This window comes from Grampus griseus (assembly GCF_964374135.1).
Source record: "Grampus griseus genome assembly, chromosome: 4".
In the NCBI taxonomy this organism is placed as follows: Eukaryota; Metazoa; Chordata; class Mammalia; order Artiodactyla; family Delphinidae; genus Grampus; species Grampus griseus.
The window spans coordinates 31,372,897-31,391,231 of record NC_138997.1 but is presented as its reverse complement, the minus strand read 5'-3'; the positions used below and the strand labels follow the sequence as shown (position 1 = coordinate 31,391,231).

Below are 18,335 nucleotides of genomic sequence, written 5' to 3'. Positions count from 1 at the left end.
AATGGATTAAATGCTCCGACCAAAAGACACAGACTGGCTGAATGGATACAAAAATAAGACCCATATATATGCTGTCTACAAGGGACCCACTTCAGACCTAGGGACACATACAGACTGAAAGTGAGGGGATGGAAAAAGTTATTCCATGCAAATGGAAATCATAAGAAAGCTGGAGTAGCAATTTTCGTTATCAGACAAAATAGACTTTAAAATACAGACTATTACAAGAGACAAAGTGGGACACTACATAATGATCAAGGGATCGATCCAAGAAGAAGATATAACAATTGTAAATATTTATGCACCCAACTTAGGAGCACCTCAATACATAAGGCAAATACTAACAGCCATAAAAGGAGAAATCGACAGTAACACATAAAGAGTAGGTGACGTTAACACCCCACTTTCACCAATGGACAGATCATCCAAAATGAAAATAAATAAGGAAACACAAGCTTTAAATGATACATTAAACAAGATGGAATTAACTGATATTTATAGGACATTCCAATCAAAAACAACAGAATACACATTTCTCTCAAGTGCTCATGGAACATTCTCCAGGATAGATCATATTTTGTGTCTCAAATCAAGCCTTCATAAATTTAAGAAAATTGAAATTGTATCACGTATCTTTTCCGACCACAACACTATGAGACTAGATATCAATTACAGGAAAAGATCTGTAAAAAAATACAAACACATGGAGGCTAAACAATACACTACTTAATAACGAAGTGATCACTGAAGAAATGAAAGAGGAAATCAAAAAATACTTAGAAACAAATGACAATGGAGACACGACAACCCAAAACCTATGGGATGCAGCAAAAGCAGTTCCAAGAGGGAAGTTTATAGCAATACAATCATAGCTTAAGAAACAGGAAACATCTCAAATAAACAACCTAACCTTGCACCTAAAGCAATTAGAGAAAGAAGAACAAAAAAAACCCCAAAGTTAGCAGAAGGAAGGAAATCATGAATATCAGATCAGAAATAAATGAAAAAGAAAAGAAGGAAATGATAGCAAAGATCAATAAACCTAAAAGCTGGTTCTTTGAGAAGATAAACAAAACTGATAAACCATTAGCCAGACTCATCAAGAAGAAAAGGGAGAAGACTCAAATCAATAGGATTAGAAATGAAAAAGCAGAACTGCCACTGCAGAAATACAAAAGATCATGAGAGATTACTACAAGCAACTCTATGCCAATAAAATGGACAACCTGGAAGAAATGGACAAATTCTTAGAAATGCACAACATGCCAAGACTCAATCAAGAAGAAATAGAAAATATGAACAGACCAATCACTAGCACTGAAATTGAAACTGTGATTAAAAATCTTCCAACAAACAAAAGCCCAGGACCAGATGGCTTCACAGGCAAGTTCTATCAAACATTTAGAGAAGAGCTAACACCTATCCTTCTCAAACTCTTCCAAAATATAGCAGAGGGAGGAACACTCCCAAACTCATTCTACGAGGCCACCGTCACCCTGATGCGAAAACCAGACAAAGATGTCACAAAGAAAGAAAACTACAGGCCAATATCACTGATGAACATAGATGCAAAAATCCTCAACAAAATACTAGCAAACAGAATCCAATAGCACATTAAAAGGATCATACACCATGATCAAGTGGGGTTTATTCCAGGAATACAAGGATTCTTCAATATATGCAAATCAATCAACGTGATACACCATATTAACAAACTGAAGGAGAGAAACCATATGATCATCTCAATAGATGCAGAGAAAGTTTTCGACAAAATTCAACACCCATTTATGATAAAAACCCTGCAGAAAGTAGTCATAGAGGGAACTTTCCTCAACATAATAAAGGCCGTATATGACAAACCCACAGTCAACATTGTCCTCAATTGTGAAAAACTGAAACCATTTCCATTAAGATCAGGAACAAGACAAGGTTGCCCACACTCACCACTCTTATTCAACATAGTTTTGGAAGTTGTAGCCACAGCAATCAGAGAAGACAAAGAAATAAAAGGAATGCAAATTGGAAAAGAAGAAGCAAAGCTGTCACTGTTTGCAGATGACATGATACTATACATAGAGAATCCTAAAGATGCTACCAGAAAACTACTAGAGCTAATCAATGAATTTGGTAAAGTAGCAGGATACAAAATTAATGCACATAAATCTCTGGCATTCCTACATATTAATAATGAAAAATCTGAAAATGAAATTAAGAAAACATTCCCATTTACCACTGCAACAAAAAGAATAAAATATCTAGGAATAAACCTACGTAAGGAGACAAACGACCTGTATGGAGAAAATTATAAGACACTGATGAAAGAAATTAAAGATGATACAAATAGATGGAGAGATATACCATGTTCTTGGATTGCAAGAATCAACACTGTGAAAATGACTCTACTACCAAAAGCAATCTACAGATTTAATGCAATCTCTATCAAAATACCACTGGCATTTTTCACAGAAGTAGAACAAAAAATTTCACAATTTGTATGGAAACACAAAAGACCCCGAACAGCCAAAGCAATCTTGAGAATGAAAAATGGAGCTGGAGGAATCAGGCTCCCTGACTTCAGACTATACTACAAAGCTACAGTAATCAAGACAGTATGGTACTGGCACAAAAACAGAAATACAGATCAATGGAAGAGGATAGAAAGCCCAGAGATAAACCCACGCACACATGGTCACCTTATTTTTGATAAAGGAGGCAAGAATATACAGTGGAGAAAAGACAGCCTCTTCAGTAAGTGGTGCTGGGAAAACTGGACAGGTACATGTAAAAGTATGAGATTAGAACATTCCCTAACACCATACACAAAAATAAGCTCAAAATGCATTAAAGACCTAAATGTAAGGCCAGAAACTATCAAACTCTTAGAGGAAAACATAGGCAGAACACTCTGACATAAATCACAGCAAGATTCTTTTTGACCCACCTCTTAGAGGAATGGAAATAAAAACAAAAATAAACAAATGGGATCCAATGAAACTTCAAAGCTTTTGCACAGCAAAGGAAACCATAAACAAGACCAAAAGACAACCCTCAGAATGGGAGAAAATATTTGCAAATGAAGCAACTGACAAAGGATTAATCTCCAAAATTTACAAGCAGCTCATGCAGCTCAATATCAAAAAAACAAACAACCCAATCCAAAAATGGGCAGAAGATGTAAACAAACATTTCTCCAAAGAAGACATACAGATTGTCAACAAACACATGAAAGGATGCTCAACATCACTAATCATTAGAGAAATGAAAATCAAAACTACAATGAGGTATCACCTCACACCAGTCAGAATAGCCATCATCAAAAAATCTGCAAACAATAAATGCTGGAGAGGGTGTGGAGAAAAGGGAACCCTCTTGCACTGCTGGTGGGACTGTAAGTTGATACCGCCACTATGCAGAACAGTATGGAGGTTCCTTAAAAAACTACAAATAGAACTACCATATGACCCAACAATCCCACTAGTGGGCATATACCCTGAGAAAAACATAATTCAAAAAGAGTCATGTACCACAATGTTCATTGCAGCTCTATTTACAATAGCCAGAACACAGAAGCAACCTAAGTGTCCATCAACAGATGAATGGATAAAGAAGATGTGGCACATATATACAATGGAATATTACTCAGCCATAAAAAGAAAGGAAATTGAGTTATTTGTAGTGCGGTGGATGGACCTAGAGTCTGTCATACAGAGTGAAGTAAGTCAGAAAGAGAAAAACAAATACCATATGCTAACACATATATACGGAATCTAAACAAAAAATGGTTCTGAAGAACCTAGGGGCAGGACAGGAATAAAGACGCAGACGTAGAAAATGGACTTGAGGACATGGGGAGGGGTAAGCGTAAGCTGGGAAGAAGTGAGAGAGCTGCACTGACATATATACACTACCAAATGTAAGACAGATAGCTAGTGGGAAGCAGCCGCATAGCACAGAGAGATGACCTCGTTGCTTTGTGACCACCTAGAGGGGTGGGAGGGAGACACAAGAGGGAGGGGATATGGGGATATATGTACGTGTATCGCTGATTCACTTATTATACAGCAGAAACTAACACAACAATGTACAGCAATTATACTCCAATAAAGATGTTTAAAAAAAAAAGAAAAAAACGAATTCATTTTGAAAATAATAGGACAAATGGAACAAAATTAAAGGGGCAGGAAGAAGCAAAAGTAAATTATTGCTCTACATAGATCTCCTACTTGGGGGAAGATAATATAATGATAAACAGTGTATAAAATACTGTAAATCGCCACCATATAGGTCATGAATTTACAAGACAGTCACTGGGTACTACTAGTATTTAAATAGCACCAGAGCTTTTGTATAATGCAAAAAAAAAAAAAAAAGGAATAAAACAATTTAAGTACAAGGAAAAGAATAATTTCATGGCAGCAACTGATAGATATTACATTAAAAGAGTTATTAAGAGTGAAGGATAGGGAAAAAGGGAGCATAAAAGGAAATACTAGAAATTAAACAGGGGAAACAGATCAAGAAGTAAATAAAGAAGGTAATATGATAAGAAAAACGGGAATGAAAGTTTTAAAGATGCTTTAAGACAACAAATATTAACTTGATAAAGGTATGAATACTGGTGGCACATTCTTAAAACATTTTTAAGAAACATTTAATGTTTAGAAAAGATGCCAAACAGGTCTGAATGCTGAAACTGAGATTATTCTTAAAAAAATAAGATGGACTTCTAAAAGGACCCTATTTTACACTAGGAAAATACAAAAAAAACCAAAAATGATAAACCAGAGTTCATTATTCACAACTGTTCTTGCAGATGAGAATAAATAAGAAAATAAATAAATTTTGTATTCAAAGTATGTGAATAAAATCAGGTAGATTAATATTTAAGGGACTTCCCCTGGTGGTGCAGTCGTTAAGAATCTTCCTGCCAATACAGGGGACATGGGTTCGAGCCCTGGTCCAGGAAGATCCCACATGCTGCAGAGCAACTAAGTCCATGCTCCATAACTACTGAGCCTGCACTCTAGAGCCCGCGAGCCACAACTGCTGAAACCCGCGTGCCACAACTACTGAAGCCCGCGCACCTAGAGCCTGTGGCTCCACAACAAGAGAAGCCACCACAATGAGAAGCCCGTGCATGCTCACAAAGTGTAGCCCCTGCTTGCTGCAACTAGAAAAAGCCTGCGTGCAGCCATGAAGACCCAACACAGCTATAAATGAGTAAATAAATTAATAATAATAATATTTAAGAAGATAGGTTCAAGGCCTAAACTTAAAATCACTCCTATTACATATTTGGTTTTAATCACCAGACTGCTCTTGGAGCCAAAATTAACAACCAGTAAAGGAGGTGCTAATATTCTCTTTTAGGAAAAGCCTTAAAGTGTTTGCTAGAGAACAGAAACAGGCAGAAGAAATTAAAGTTAGAAATCATGTGGGAACTGAAGTCCAAGAAAGAAAGGATCAAAGCCATAGCCAGAATCAAGGTCCTCAAGAGTATGATGGATAACAAGCAAAGTCCTAATTCACCCAAATCAGAATCAATACTTGAAGGATTATCCAAATGACAACGAATGTCCTATATCAGCTCACAATTTGGACCAAAAAGGTCAAAAAGCCACAAGAATAGAGCGTCATATGTCAGTCCAGACACACTGGGCTACAAACTTCATAAAATCATGTAAGCTAGGACTTTCTCTCTTTTGACTTAGACTGAGATATCCAAACTTTTCTAATGAAAAAAAGTTTCAGCTAAAAATAAATTGATCACTCTGAAGAGAATAACTCTTTCACATAGTACTATGCCATGTGTACACATTATGAAGACTGGTCATTTTTATTAACAGAAAGTCTGAATGTGGTATGTTAATGTAGAGATAACTGGAATCTTAATGATTCAACTCAGATTATTGAAGAGGTAAAAGACAGAAGAAAAGGAATACATGATAAACACACACACATAGGAAAAAAAAGATAAAGAACAAGGAAAACACAAATTAAATGACATAAGAGAGGAAGGCTAAAATGAGAAAAATTTAATTTGGTAATCTGTAAAATTACTAGGATTTAGTTCAGAAATAAGGCCTGTATTCTTTAGGCTCCAAATGTGTGGATAGAGAATGCCAATGGTTAGAGTCAAATTTCAGGAATAAATGAACAAAGGAATGGCTGAACAGAATTTAATAAATAAATGAATGGAGCTCAGTCTGGTATGAAAGATAAACAAGTGGAATGAAAGGGAGCATGAAGGGGAATTCCAAGCAGCAGGCAAATACAGCCCTGTGAACAAAGTAGTAGAGGTGTGAGAAAGCACAGCTTGTTTAGGAAATATCTGGATAATCTGGTATGGATCACTGGATCCCTGGGTGAAGAGAAGAGCAGCAGGAGATGAAGTTGGAAAGGTAGACGGGGTCAGATCCATGCTGTTCTAAAGACAATGGGGATCGAGTGAAGGATTTTAAGCAAGAATGAACCATGTCAGGCAGAGCAGAATATGTAGGCTAAGAGAATTTGTCAAGAAGCTACTACAGTAATGTGAGAGAGTAATCATATGGCTGTGAAGGGTGAGATGGAGACAAGGGGATAAAGTCAAAGAATATTAAAGAGGCAGAATCCATTTAATAATTAACTAGATACGTGGAATCAGCGAGAAGATGAAGTAGACATTTGAATATTTGGTTGAACTGTTGTGATATGAGGGAATACAAAGGGAAAAACAATACATGGAATGAGAGAATCCATGTCCTTGAGAACAAAAGGGGCAATGAGTAAACAGAATGTCCTGAGTGGGAACAGTTTCGCAGGCATCCACTGATGCCTTTTTGACGGCTACCACTGGCATTTCTCAGTTCTACACTGACATGAACTAAATACTTTTTTGGAAAGATTCAAATGTAGCAGTTTCAGGGCACTTTTACCATCTTAAGAATACCTGTACTTTTGTAGAAAACTGCAGATCATACTTTAAGAATACTAACTGAAAGAATAAATTCGCTTTTGTATTACTCTTTAGAAGACACATAAGAGACTCCGTATAAAAATACAGACAATTCCTGACTTACAAACCACTAGGCCCACTACCAATTCACAAATACAGCCAGTGTTAAGGCTAATGCTCTAACTTGAACTGTTAGGGCTTTCACCCACTTAACTATTCTATGAATTCTACCATCTTGTCCCTGTTAAGATTTGAAGGTACTAAGTGGATTTGGGGCTTATCTATTTGTAATACATCAAATATAGTATAGATTAAATAATTTGCTTATTTGTTTTATGAGAACATAAAAAAAATAACCAACAATTACTCTGAAACAATACAACTAACAACAATAAACTTCTGAAATCCAACTCATTTGCTGTGTGTACAGTTAGTGCTTAGTTATTACAATAAATCAGAGAATTCCAAACTTTGGAAAACTAATATACCTCTTTTGACATTCAGCTGCTATAAAGTATCAAAAACCTGCAGATTGTGACAAACATATCTAGAGCAGCTCTGTATACAGCTAAATGTGCTCCCTCCCAGGCACTGTATTTCTTCTTCAACTATGTGTTATCTGTCAATTAGTAAGAACTTTAGTAGCTTTTTTTTAAACTCTTGCTACTGACTTTTTAAAATACATTTGTGCCAAGATCAATAAGACAAAATACTTCATTTTCTAATTGTATATTTATGTTTAAATAGCATTATTCTCTCCTATATATTCATATAATTGCAAAATAATAATTTGAATAACATACAAATGAAAATTCTCAGAGCCAGATAGGGTAGAAACATTAAAAAAAAAAAATTACAAACCTTGTAGGTATTTAGACTCCATTTTCTAACAAGTTCTAACTTTTCCATTGCAGGATTTTTAGTTTCATCTGCTAGAATAACTGGTCCACTTTTTGTCTGCGTTCTCTGGCCGCCTATAAGATCAGAACAAAAGATAAAAATGCAAATCAGATAAAGACAAGTAGAAAGAAAACAAAACACTGATGCTGTTCAAATTAAACTACTTATGCGTTTAAAGAAATAAAAAAGTTCCCACAAGGTGAAGGACTAGAACTTCCTGAAATCATTTTGAGGATAATTTCCTAACACTTAAAAAAAAATATTTCCGAGGTTTGTCCATCTTCTTAAAAACAAATCCTGCAACCGGCCTTCTTCTCTAAATACGTTGCTGTTTACTTCAAGAAAAATAAAATTTCCACAATTAATCTTATAACCTAATGATTCTAAAAAAAGCTGTCAGTGAAAATCTGAAAGGCCACGCACTCTTCACAGTGATCTCCTTTCACTATACTACATAGAAGAGAGCAACAATAGAATGTTACTGTAATTTTGGAGGATTTAAAAACACTATAAAGTCATTAAAAATATCTTACCACTAGTATAAGAGGCTGTGTTATAACAAGACCTACACTGTACTTCGTTTTTTCTCAAGAGAACCCCCCACTTCCCAAAAAAGCCATAATTAATACAGGCAGTATAAAGCCCTGATAATGCATTGCTCCAACAATCAAGAAATTATGACATAAAAGCAACTCTACAACTATATAGTTCCTAATAGTAAAATATTTTTCGTAGAAGCAAATTTTTTTTTTTTTTTTTGCGTTATGCGGGCCTCTCACTGTTGTGGCCTCTCCCGTTGCGGAGCACAGGCTCCAGACGCGCAGGCTTAGCAGCCATGGCTCACGGGCCCAGCCGCTCCGCGGCATGTGGGATCTTCCCAGACTGGGTCACGAACCCGTGTCCCCTGCATCAGCAGGCGGCCTCTCAACCACTGCGCCACCAGGGAAGCCCAGAAGAAAATATTTAATAAACATGTGTGATGCTAATGACTTGGGATAGAAACTTCATAATAATTTTAAAATAACAATGAGAAGAAGACAAGAGAAAATGTCTTATAAAATGGCTGTAAAAGGTTACAGTCAGCAAAAATCTCTTTTCTCACTCCTCTAGCCAGCCCAGCCTTTACCACAATCTAAGAAAGAGAACAGCATACAAAATCAAACACATTTAAGAATTTACAAAATTCTCACAGAAACAAAATATTAACATTTCATGTAAAAAGAAATACAAAGTTTATTTTTTCCCTGTTTTTATAGCCCAGCAATATTAAAGTGCAGAGCAGTTTAGGATCAAATAAGTAAACCAACATTTTCCAGAGCGAAGAGAGGATGATTTAAAATGAATCAATTTTACAGTGTTTTTTAATTGTAAGGTAAATTAAATTTCGGGTTTGAAATAGAGCCTAATAAACTTTGAAAAGCCAGAAAGATAAGCTATGGCTAGAAAGATTATTTCCCTTATTGTTAAAAAAAAAAAAAAGCAGCCACCAAAACAGCCAGAATAACACACACCTAAGAATGTAAAGCAAGTGATAAGAAACTGAGTGAATTAGTTTAGTTTCAGCAGTAGCAAGAAGGGCTTTATCCAATCAGTGCAGTGAATACCTGCAGGAACAATTAAATCACTTCCTTGTTGAGCCAGTCGACTAGCTGCCACCCTGCTAGGAGACATAACAGATGGCAGTGGTGGTGCTGGGGAACCTGAAAAGGGCAGACATTTCACTGTGAAAATCCTTTTCTTCCTCCACATACTTACATTTTGAATATAGGTGTACTGACATTTTCTTTAAGATATTCAAAAACTAGGATTAAAAGCTAGAATTAATATACTTGTTTTCTTGCAGAAATGGACTAATAATAAATGGATGCTACCAGACTGAGTTCTTAGTTTCCAAATCAATTAAAAGAATGTGATTAGAGTCCCACAGCTGAATGATTTAAAGCTTAAGTAAATATTTTATCACTTGCTACTCTAACATAGGGAGGAAAGCTCTTCAAGTAGAAATCCAAAGGCACGTAACACTGTATCAAATTTAAAATTAAAATTCATAGAAATGTGAATGAATCACAGCCTTCACAGAAATTGTAGCCAACATTTTCATATCATATATCAAATATCACATAGTATAGGTCACTGCTACTCATAGTATGGATGCAAGGGGTCTCCATCAATTATGTCACCTGGGAGCTCACCAGAAATGCAAAACTCAGGCCCTGCCACAGATCTACTGAACCAGAATCTGCATTTTCACAAGATCCTCAGGTGATCTGCATGGTTTTTTTTAAGCTCGAGAAGTGCTAATATAGAGTGTTATTCCGATTATCATAAGCATTACTTCTGAAGCTTTTAAAACATACCTGAGACACTCCATAAAATCTTCTGATTATCAGTGAAACAGGTATCTGTAGGGCTTTTTTTTTTCTTTTTTGCCAGGTTTATCTTTTTTATTCGATGATTTTTAGTTTTCATTTATTTATTAGGTAAATAAAAATTGTATATATTTAAGGTGTACAAAGTGACGTTTTGATATATGTATACAGTGTGAAATGACTACATCCATCACCTCACATAGTTACCTCTTTTGTGTGTGTGGTGAAAAAACTTGAGATCTATTCCCTAAGCAGATTTCAACTATACATTATTATTTACTATAGTCACCATGCTGCACATTAGGCAACTGTAGTTTTTTAAAAGCTACTTAGGCTATTCTCAAACACAACTAAGCTTGAGAACCAGAGGAAAGAACACAACTGAGTTTTAAATTCTAACTCTGGGCTTGAAATTCTGGCTCTATTTAACCACATAGTATCAATATTTTAGTATCAGTAATTTGCCAGTAACACCCTGGCAAATTACTTAAGGTCCCTGAGCCTCAGTTACCTATAAAATAAGAAAAACTGACTACCCAACATTGTTGCTAATGGCCAGCATTAAACTAAGAAAACTGTCTGCCATTAAACTAAAGAAAATTAGCTTCAACTGATTTCTTTATTTTAAATTCTAAAGGCTATATATCTTTAGGGAAGTGATAATTAAAAAGAAGTTGAAAAAATTATTAACATCCTTCCACATTTAGCTGAGTACATTTTAATGTTTATAAGATAATTTTATTTCAACTATACTCTTTCCCAGTTCTCTAAAAAACACATAATGTATCAAAATTTATAATTAAAATTTTCTAATAAGAATCATCGTCAACTTTCTCATATCTCAGATATACTAAGTTCTGATCAGAAACAGCCACCAGGTTTAATAATATGAAAACCTTAATCTGGACTGGATCTAACGTTAAAATCCAAACATGCAATAGATCTAAATAGGCTGGTGCTACCTTTCAAAGTGAGAGATACCTGTCTTTAAAAAAAAAAAATCTGTTGAGCCATAAACTTTAAAACTGGAAGGGGACTTCCTTGGTGGTCCAGTGGTTAAGACTGTGTGCTCCCAATGCAGAGGTCACGGGTTCAATCCCTGGTCAGGGAACTAAGATCCCACATGCCGCTCAGCCAAAACAAACAAACAAAAAAACAAAACAAGAAAATTGGAAGGGACAACGGAAACCAACTAGTCTGACATTAAACTACAGGAGAAATGAGGTGCAGAGAGGTTAAAACAGCTTCTTATTAGAGACTCAGATGTTCCAAATCCACACCATAATGTCTCCATTATTAAATTCAATACAGAAAACACGAATCCATAAATTACTTGTTGAGTTGGAAGGCATTTAATGTTATCCAGTTCAATCACCATTTTAAACAAAGACTATCTCTACTATCCAAGGCACAAGGGTTTCTATTATATAAGGAAGTGTTAAATAAAAGAGGACTACTGTAGTTCCATTTCTTGATGATCCCAGGAACAGAGCTCTGTTGTTCTGGTTATCACTGTTTATTAATCTTACATAAGAGATAATCCCATGACATAACATGAGATATGTATAATATATGTAACAAATGATACAGAACTTTCCAAACTAAAGTAGCAAAAGACATGGTGCTGAGGTAAGTGTGTACCTTCAACTGTTTGCTCAAGGGTAATTATTCTCTGTATCTTCAACCCTTTAAACCACTAATTTAGACTCAATTAATTACTAAAATCATTCACAATAAATAAGTAAATCATTCCAACAAAAAATAATTCTTAAAACTCTATGTTTTTGCTAATTGACTAAATTTGGGGAGTTTGCTCTGTTTTCTCTTAACAGCAGAAATCTAGGAATATGAATATGTGTATGCAATGATCAAAATCCCATTAAAACAAAACTCAGATACCAAGTATACCTCACTCTTATGAGTTGATTTATTCATGATTTCTACTATTATTGATTCTACAGTGTATTTGCTGGGCAGATTTCAGTATTTCTTGTTGTTAGGCTGAATTTAAGTATCATTTCTTCTAAATTTGCTCTAGAGATGGAAAAGTCAATGGTAATAGAGTCATTTAAATTTATCATTCAGTCATTTCTCCAGAGAGCTAACATAGCCCCAACTCCTAACATTTTTTCGTAAGACCTATTTCCTAAATTTTAAACATGAGAAAATCATGCTCATTCCAATTTATCTATGTATGTCTTCAAATAAGGGCATTTAAGGCTTCCCTGGTGGTGCAGTGGTTAAGAATCCGCCTGCCAATGCAGGGGACACGGGTTTGAGCCCTGCACTGGGAAGATCCCACATGCTGCGGAGCAACTAAGCCCGTGCGCCACAACTACTGAGCCTGTGCTCTAGAGCCCGCGAGCCACAACTACTGAGCCTGTGTGCCTAGAGCTCGTGCTCTGCAACAAGAGAAGCCACCACAATGAGAAGCCTGCACACCGCAATGAAGAGTAGCCCCCGCTCGCCGCAAGTAGAGAAAGCCCGCGCGCAGCAACAAAGACCCAACGTAGCCAAAAATAAATAAATAAAATAAATAAATTTATAAAAAACAAAACAGAACAAAAACAAGGGCACTTAAAACAACTATAACTTTCCAATAAATGCTCAACTAATCTGAGTATGGCAGAATGATTATCTCTTTCATATACTGATAAACAACGCAGTTTGTGTTAAAAAGTGTTTTACAAAGTCAATTCAAAGAGACGTAAATTACTGCCATTATCATGAAACATTTTTTATTCCAATTTGAAGGATGAGGATGGATCTATAAGCAAGTGAAAGTGACTGGCATTTTCATGCTCATGCACAGCAGGCTGCAATGGCCAGCTGATTTCGATTATTGTATAATACTATTCTGATTAAGGGGGAAAGAATAAAACCAAACACCAGCTAAATAATTTCACTGAAAATACTTAAAATATCTTAATTGTAAAAGTTTTTTTTTTTTACTCTATGTTGACATTTAAATTTGGAAATTGGTGACTGGTGCAAAAATGATGTCACATTATGCAGCCTTATATCTTTAAGCACTCATAATTTTAGGCAATCAGTTAACCTTTTCAAATTCAAAGTTATCCCCTAGAAAATAACACCACAATGCTATGCAATGACTATGGAGATACTGACATGTATGCTCCCTTTCTATATCTTTATTTTTCTGAACATAAGAATGAAAAATGAAAAAAAAATAATGTCAGTAGGTAGCCCACTCATTTTACAGCCTAGAGCAGAGGATATTATACTGGGTTATCCTAAATGCCTATTTCCAGGATCCATTTAACAAAGAATATATTTCAAAATACAGGTTTTAAAAAAAAATATTTATTTATTCATTTGGCTGCATCGGGTCTTAGCTGCAGCACATGGGCTCTTCTTTGCTGTGTGTGGGATCTTTAGTTGCAGCATGTGGGATCTAGTTCCCCGACCAGGGATCAAACCCAGGCCCCCCTGCATTGGGATTGCAGAGTCTTAACCACTGGACCACCAGGGAAGTCCCAAAATATAAGTTGTTTCTGACTGAAGTATTGGCCATTAGTATAATAAGAATATAGAATACTATTATCTGCAAGAGGGCTAAGGATTACAAAGGCATGGAGATATCTTTTTTATTTTGTGAAATTATAATGCAATATTAAAATTAAAATTCTTCATTGAACATCAACTATTACTACTTTAACTACAGCTCTGTCCGAGAAAACGATCCATTTTCACGTCCAAATTTCCACATGATTTCACTTTCTTTCACTTGTGTGAAAATGAAAGAATACCTAAAAAATGTTATTATAGGCAAGAGCATTAAAAAAGGAAGCATTTTACTTTATATTAAAAATAGACATATATACATGGGATGTGTGCAGAAAATAGCTAACATAGTAGGTCTAACTACTTATCCTTAAAAAGACCAGCTTATAGAAGATTGGCCCTTGGCTGGCATCTGAGAACTTTAATTTTGGGGTGATTCCCTCCATTCCCAAAATGGTAAAACTTGCTCACTATGCCTAAACTGTTTATACAAACAATGTGGTTTACGCTTTTCTTCTGGGAGTCTGGAATCTGGGCACGTGCTCAGAGAGGGCGCCTATGTGAGCAAGCAATCTCCAGTAAAAACTCTGGGCATTGAGGCTCTAATTACCTTCCCTCGTTAGCAACATTTCACATTTGTTGTCACAGCTCTGCTGGGGGAATTAAGCATGTCCTGTGTGACCAAACCGGGAAAAGATCCTTGCAAGCTTATGCCCAGTTTCCCTAGACTTCGCCTCAGGCATCCTTTGCCTTTGCTAACTGTGCTCGGTATACTTTTGCTGTAATAATCATAGCCTAGAGTATGACTATAGACTGAGTCCTGTTAGTCCTCTTAGGAAATTACTGAATCTGAGGGTGGTCTTGGAGACCTCCTACACAGCATGTATAGTAAGAAAAATAAAAGTTTCATTTTCCTAATTGCTATGAAACAGGAAATATGTATTTATACAAATCAATATTGACCTATAAATTTTGTGGTTACCCCTAAAATAATTTAAATATGCATTCTTGACATAATTTTTGAGTTTTTATTTCAGTATTTTAAAACCAATTCTTAAGTAATAATCAGTGCAGTTATGCACATTGATCTATTTATATAGAGATGACTACTAAACAATTCTTAAATTATTTAAATTGAAGAGAAAAAGGATTATGTTTATAATCAGTGTTTTATCACGGAATTAAAGGGCTCAACCCTCATGCTTTATTAATAAAGGCTCCACCCCAGCCATCTTTAAAAATAATGGGTTCCTTACCTTGAAATGCTCCTGCTTCAATAACCCCCTCTTTGGTACTTTCAAAGCCATGAGATGTGATTTGGGTTTCTGAGAGACCAAGTCCAGCTGGTAATGAACGCTTCAAATCCTTAGCAACATTTAAATAAAAGAGAAAATCTTGTAAAAAATCTCATATCACATAACATTTCAGCATAACTATGTCCTTTTAAACCACCTTAAACTGTTTTTTCTCTCTACTATGTAGTATTCCCTTATGCTGTCACAGGGTTCTGTAATGATGTATAATCAGCAGCAAACCCAGAAAGATTTGCTATTAAGAGGTACAGTGTATATCAAATACAAAATACTTTCATCATTTTAGAACTAAGCATCAGGCAGATATTAAAATTCAATTTCTAATCCACTGATACGTCAGGAAAATCATTTTAAAGAGTAGAAATTAAGATTAAAAAGTCAAGTCTAACATTAAAAAACATACTGATGTCTAATATAATCATGATGAGCCTGGCTAATGTTCAGTATAAACAAATCATTCATTTGCAAAATTAAACTTCCCTTTGATTTCCAGGTTAGCTAAGTAAACAGGGCTTCTCTCACTTCAGTCAGGGTGAGATAAAGGTTGAGGTAAAGAAAATTTCTTGTTATTTAGATTTATATTAAACCAACCTATAATATAAATTATATTATATTAGCCAACCTAACTGCAATTTAGCTTTTAATGGTAATAAATATAATATTTGACATTCAGTCTTATAGTAAAAGAAAAGAGAAAAAGCCACGAAACACAGATTTCCAATTAGAAGTCCTTTCTGTCCTCTGACTTGGATATGAGGAATTACCCAATTTTCATAATCAGAGTCTATGAATGGATCCTACTGGTTTTTCACAACAATGACAAGTTAGCGATGCACTAAAAGATAAATGTCTTTGAAGTCCTTTCTTAATACTCTATTCCACCACATATAATGTACAGTTATCATTTGAAACTCCTGCAGCCTTCACACTGAACTCCCTATTCTGCTTATCCTGTTTTATTTTTCTCACAGCAGTTATCATTAAGTAGCTAGTGATAAATAAATATAATTTATTTATTATATTCAATAAATATTTGTTGGATGAATAAATAAATGAATTTGTTGAATAAACTAAAGGACTTATGACAACACCATATAGATTAAGAAGCTGATACAGCAATAGGCTTATTTTAAAATTTAATTTAATGAGTATCTGCTTATTCTTACTATGTTAGACTTGCTGGGCAAAGAAAAAGATAACATAAGGTACAGTACTTGCCTCACCGGAGAGACAACATACACAAACATTAATATAAAAGTTGAACTTGGTGCCAAAGTAAAGACAATAAGTATCAGAGGAATTCACAATAGGGACTAAGTCCATGAAAATCAAATAGGAAAAGAGAAAGTACTGCTTGAGCTCTGGAACATAAAGGATTTACTGAATCAACATTTAATGAGCACCAAGTTATGACAGCCAGTCCTCTAGACACTACAGATAAGCACTGTAGGAAACAGATGGTCTCTGCCCATCAGACTCATGTGAGGTATAGGGGAAGGAGGAGATGGACACTAAATAAATGTATCTCAGGTAATAAGAAGTGCTGTAGTAAGTACAGTTGATCCTTGAAAAACACAGGTTTGAACTGCATCCCCTTATATGCCGATTTTTTTCAATAAATATGCTTGTACTACAGTACTACAAGATCCGAGGTGGTTGACTCCTCAGATGCTGAATCGTGGATAAGGAGGGCCAAAGGAAAAGTTACACAAAAATTTGCCTGTGGGGAGGGTGGGCACCCAACCCATTGTTCAAGGGTAAACAGTAATAAATTTTAAGTGTGTTTGTTATTTTTTTAAGGCAGGATAAGAGGGATACAGAGTGACAGGCAAAGGGTGCTACTTTAGATGGGATATTCAGGGAAGGTCTCTCTGAAGAGGTAAGATGTGGGCAGAATTCTGAACAAAATGAGCGAGTGAGCCATTTACATATGATCAGTTTGTCAATTTCTACAAAAAAAAGCCAGCTGGGATCTTGATAGAGACTGTGTTGAATCTGATCAATTTAGGGAGACTCCCATCTTAACAAATTAAGTCTTCTGATCCATGAACGTGAGATGTCCTTCCATTTATTTAGATCTTTTTTAACTTCTTTCCTCAATGTCCTATAGTTTTTAGGGTACAAGTTTTGCACACATTCCTGAGTATTTTCTTATTTTTGATGCTACTATAAATGCAACTGTTTTCTTAAATTTATTTTTGGATTATTTATTCCTAGAGTTTAGAAATAAAATTGAGCTTTGCATATTGCTCTTCTATCCTTCAACTATGCTGAACTTATTATTTTTAAAAGGTTTTTTTTGTGTGTGGATTCCTCAGGATTTTCTGTATACAAGGTTATGTTGTCTGCAAATAGAGATAGTTTTACCTCTTCCTTTCCAATCTGTATGCCTTTTATGTGTATAGTTATTCTTTATATCTTATACATATTGTATCAACACTCTTTTATATCCAATATTTGATAAAAACATTAAAAAAGTGGTAAAACCAATGTACACTTAACATCTAGAGTTTTTCATTAGCAAGACCAAAAAGATCAAAGGCAAACTTTCTGTTTAATCCAAGGGAGATGATATGTCTACTCCAAAAGAGAAAACTAATTAACATTAGTTTTACCAGGGACATTTCTTTGAATTGGCCTGTAAAAAGAAAAAATACCCACTCCAATGATTTGTTATAAGCAAAGCTATGACATAATTTTTTAAAAAAATTTAAGGATCTCACTGCTAATCATTATGAGGACAAACAAAAACTAATAAACATAAAATAAAAGCACAATAACATAATAGTAAATACAAGTAAACTGAAAGATTGATTCTTGCTTTCTTCACCCTAATTAGAGCTCCCCGTGAAATCACCTTTTGAATTTTGTATGGCAAACCTTAAAAATGTTTATCAACAGCAAAGACTCTAAAATCACTTTTTAAAGTTTGTCATAGTCTCATCAAGTATCAACTATTACTAGAAACATGAAAGACCTGGAAAGATAATTCAGATGGCCTCATTTGAATATTACTTTCCTATCAATATTTAGTGGCTATGTGATCCTGGGTAAGTACTTAAAAACGTTTTAGTTCCTGTTAGCTCAGCTGTAAAAAGAGGATCAAAATTACCCCAGAGTACTACTACAATTAGACGAGATAATATGGGCGAGATACCCAGTACATATTTTTAGGCACTCAGTTAAGCTGGCCATCCCTCTCCCCTACTACAATCATCTTTACAACTAATTAGTGCTATCAATAATAATTACAATAGCAAACATTTCTTGAGCACTTACTATGTGCCAGGG

General features: G+C 35.1%; 1 protein-coding gene across 3 annotated transcripts in view; it reads right to left on the bottom strand.

Annotated features, from left to right (window-relative positions):
* ARFIP1 (ARF interacting protein 1) overlaps nt 1-18,335 on the bottom strand; it is a 135,020-nt gene that overhangs the window by 54,781 nt on the left and 61,904 nt on the right. For 2 of the 3 annotated variants that reach the window (XM_082653922.1, XM_082653923.1), the window contains 3 exons: nt 14,988-15,096; nt 9,442-9,537; nt 7,799-7,911 (listed from right to left, as the gene is read on the bottom strand). In XM_082653922.1, coding sequence (XP_082510048.1) covers nt 7,799-7,911; nt 9,442-9,537; nt 14,988-15,096 — 318 coding nt within the window. The remainder of the gene's footprint in view (nt 1-7,798; nt 7,912-9,441; nt 9,538-14,987; nt 15,097-18,335) is intronic. The other variant, XM_082653924.1, reaches the window with a different exon arrangement.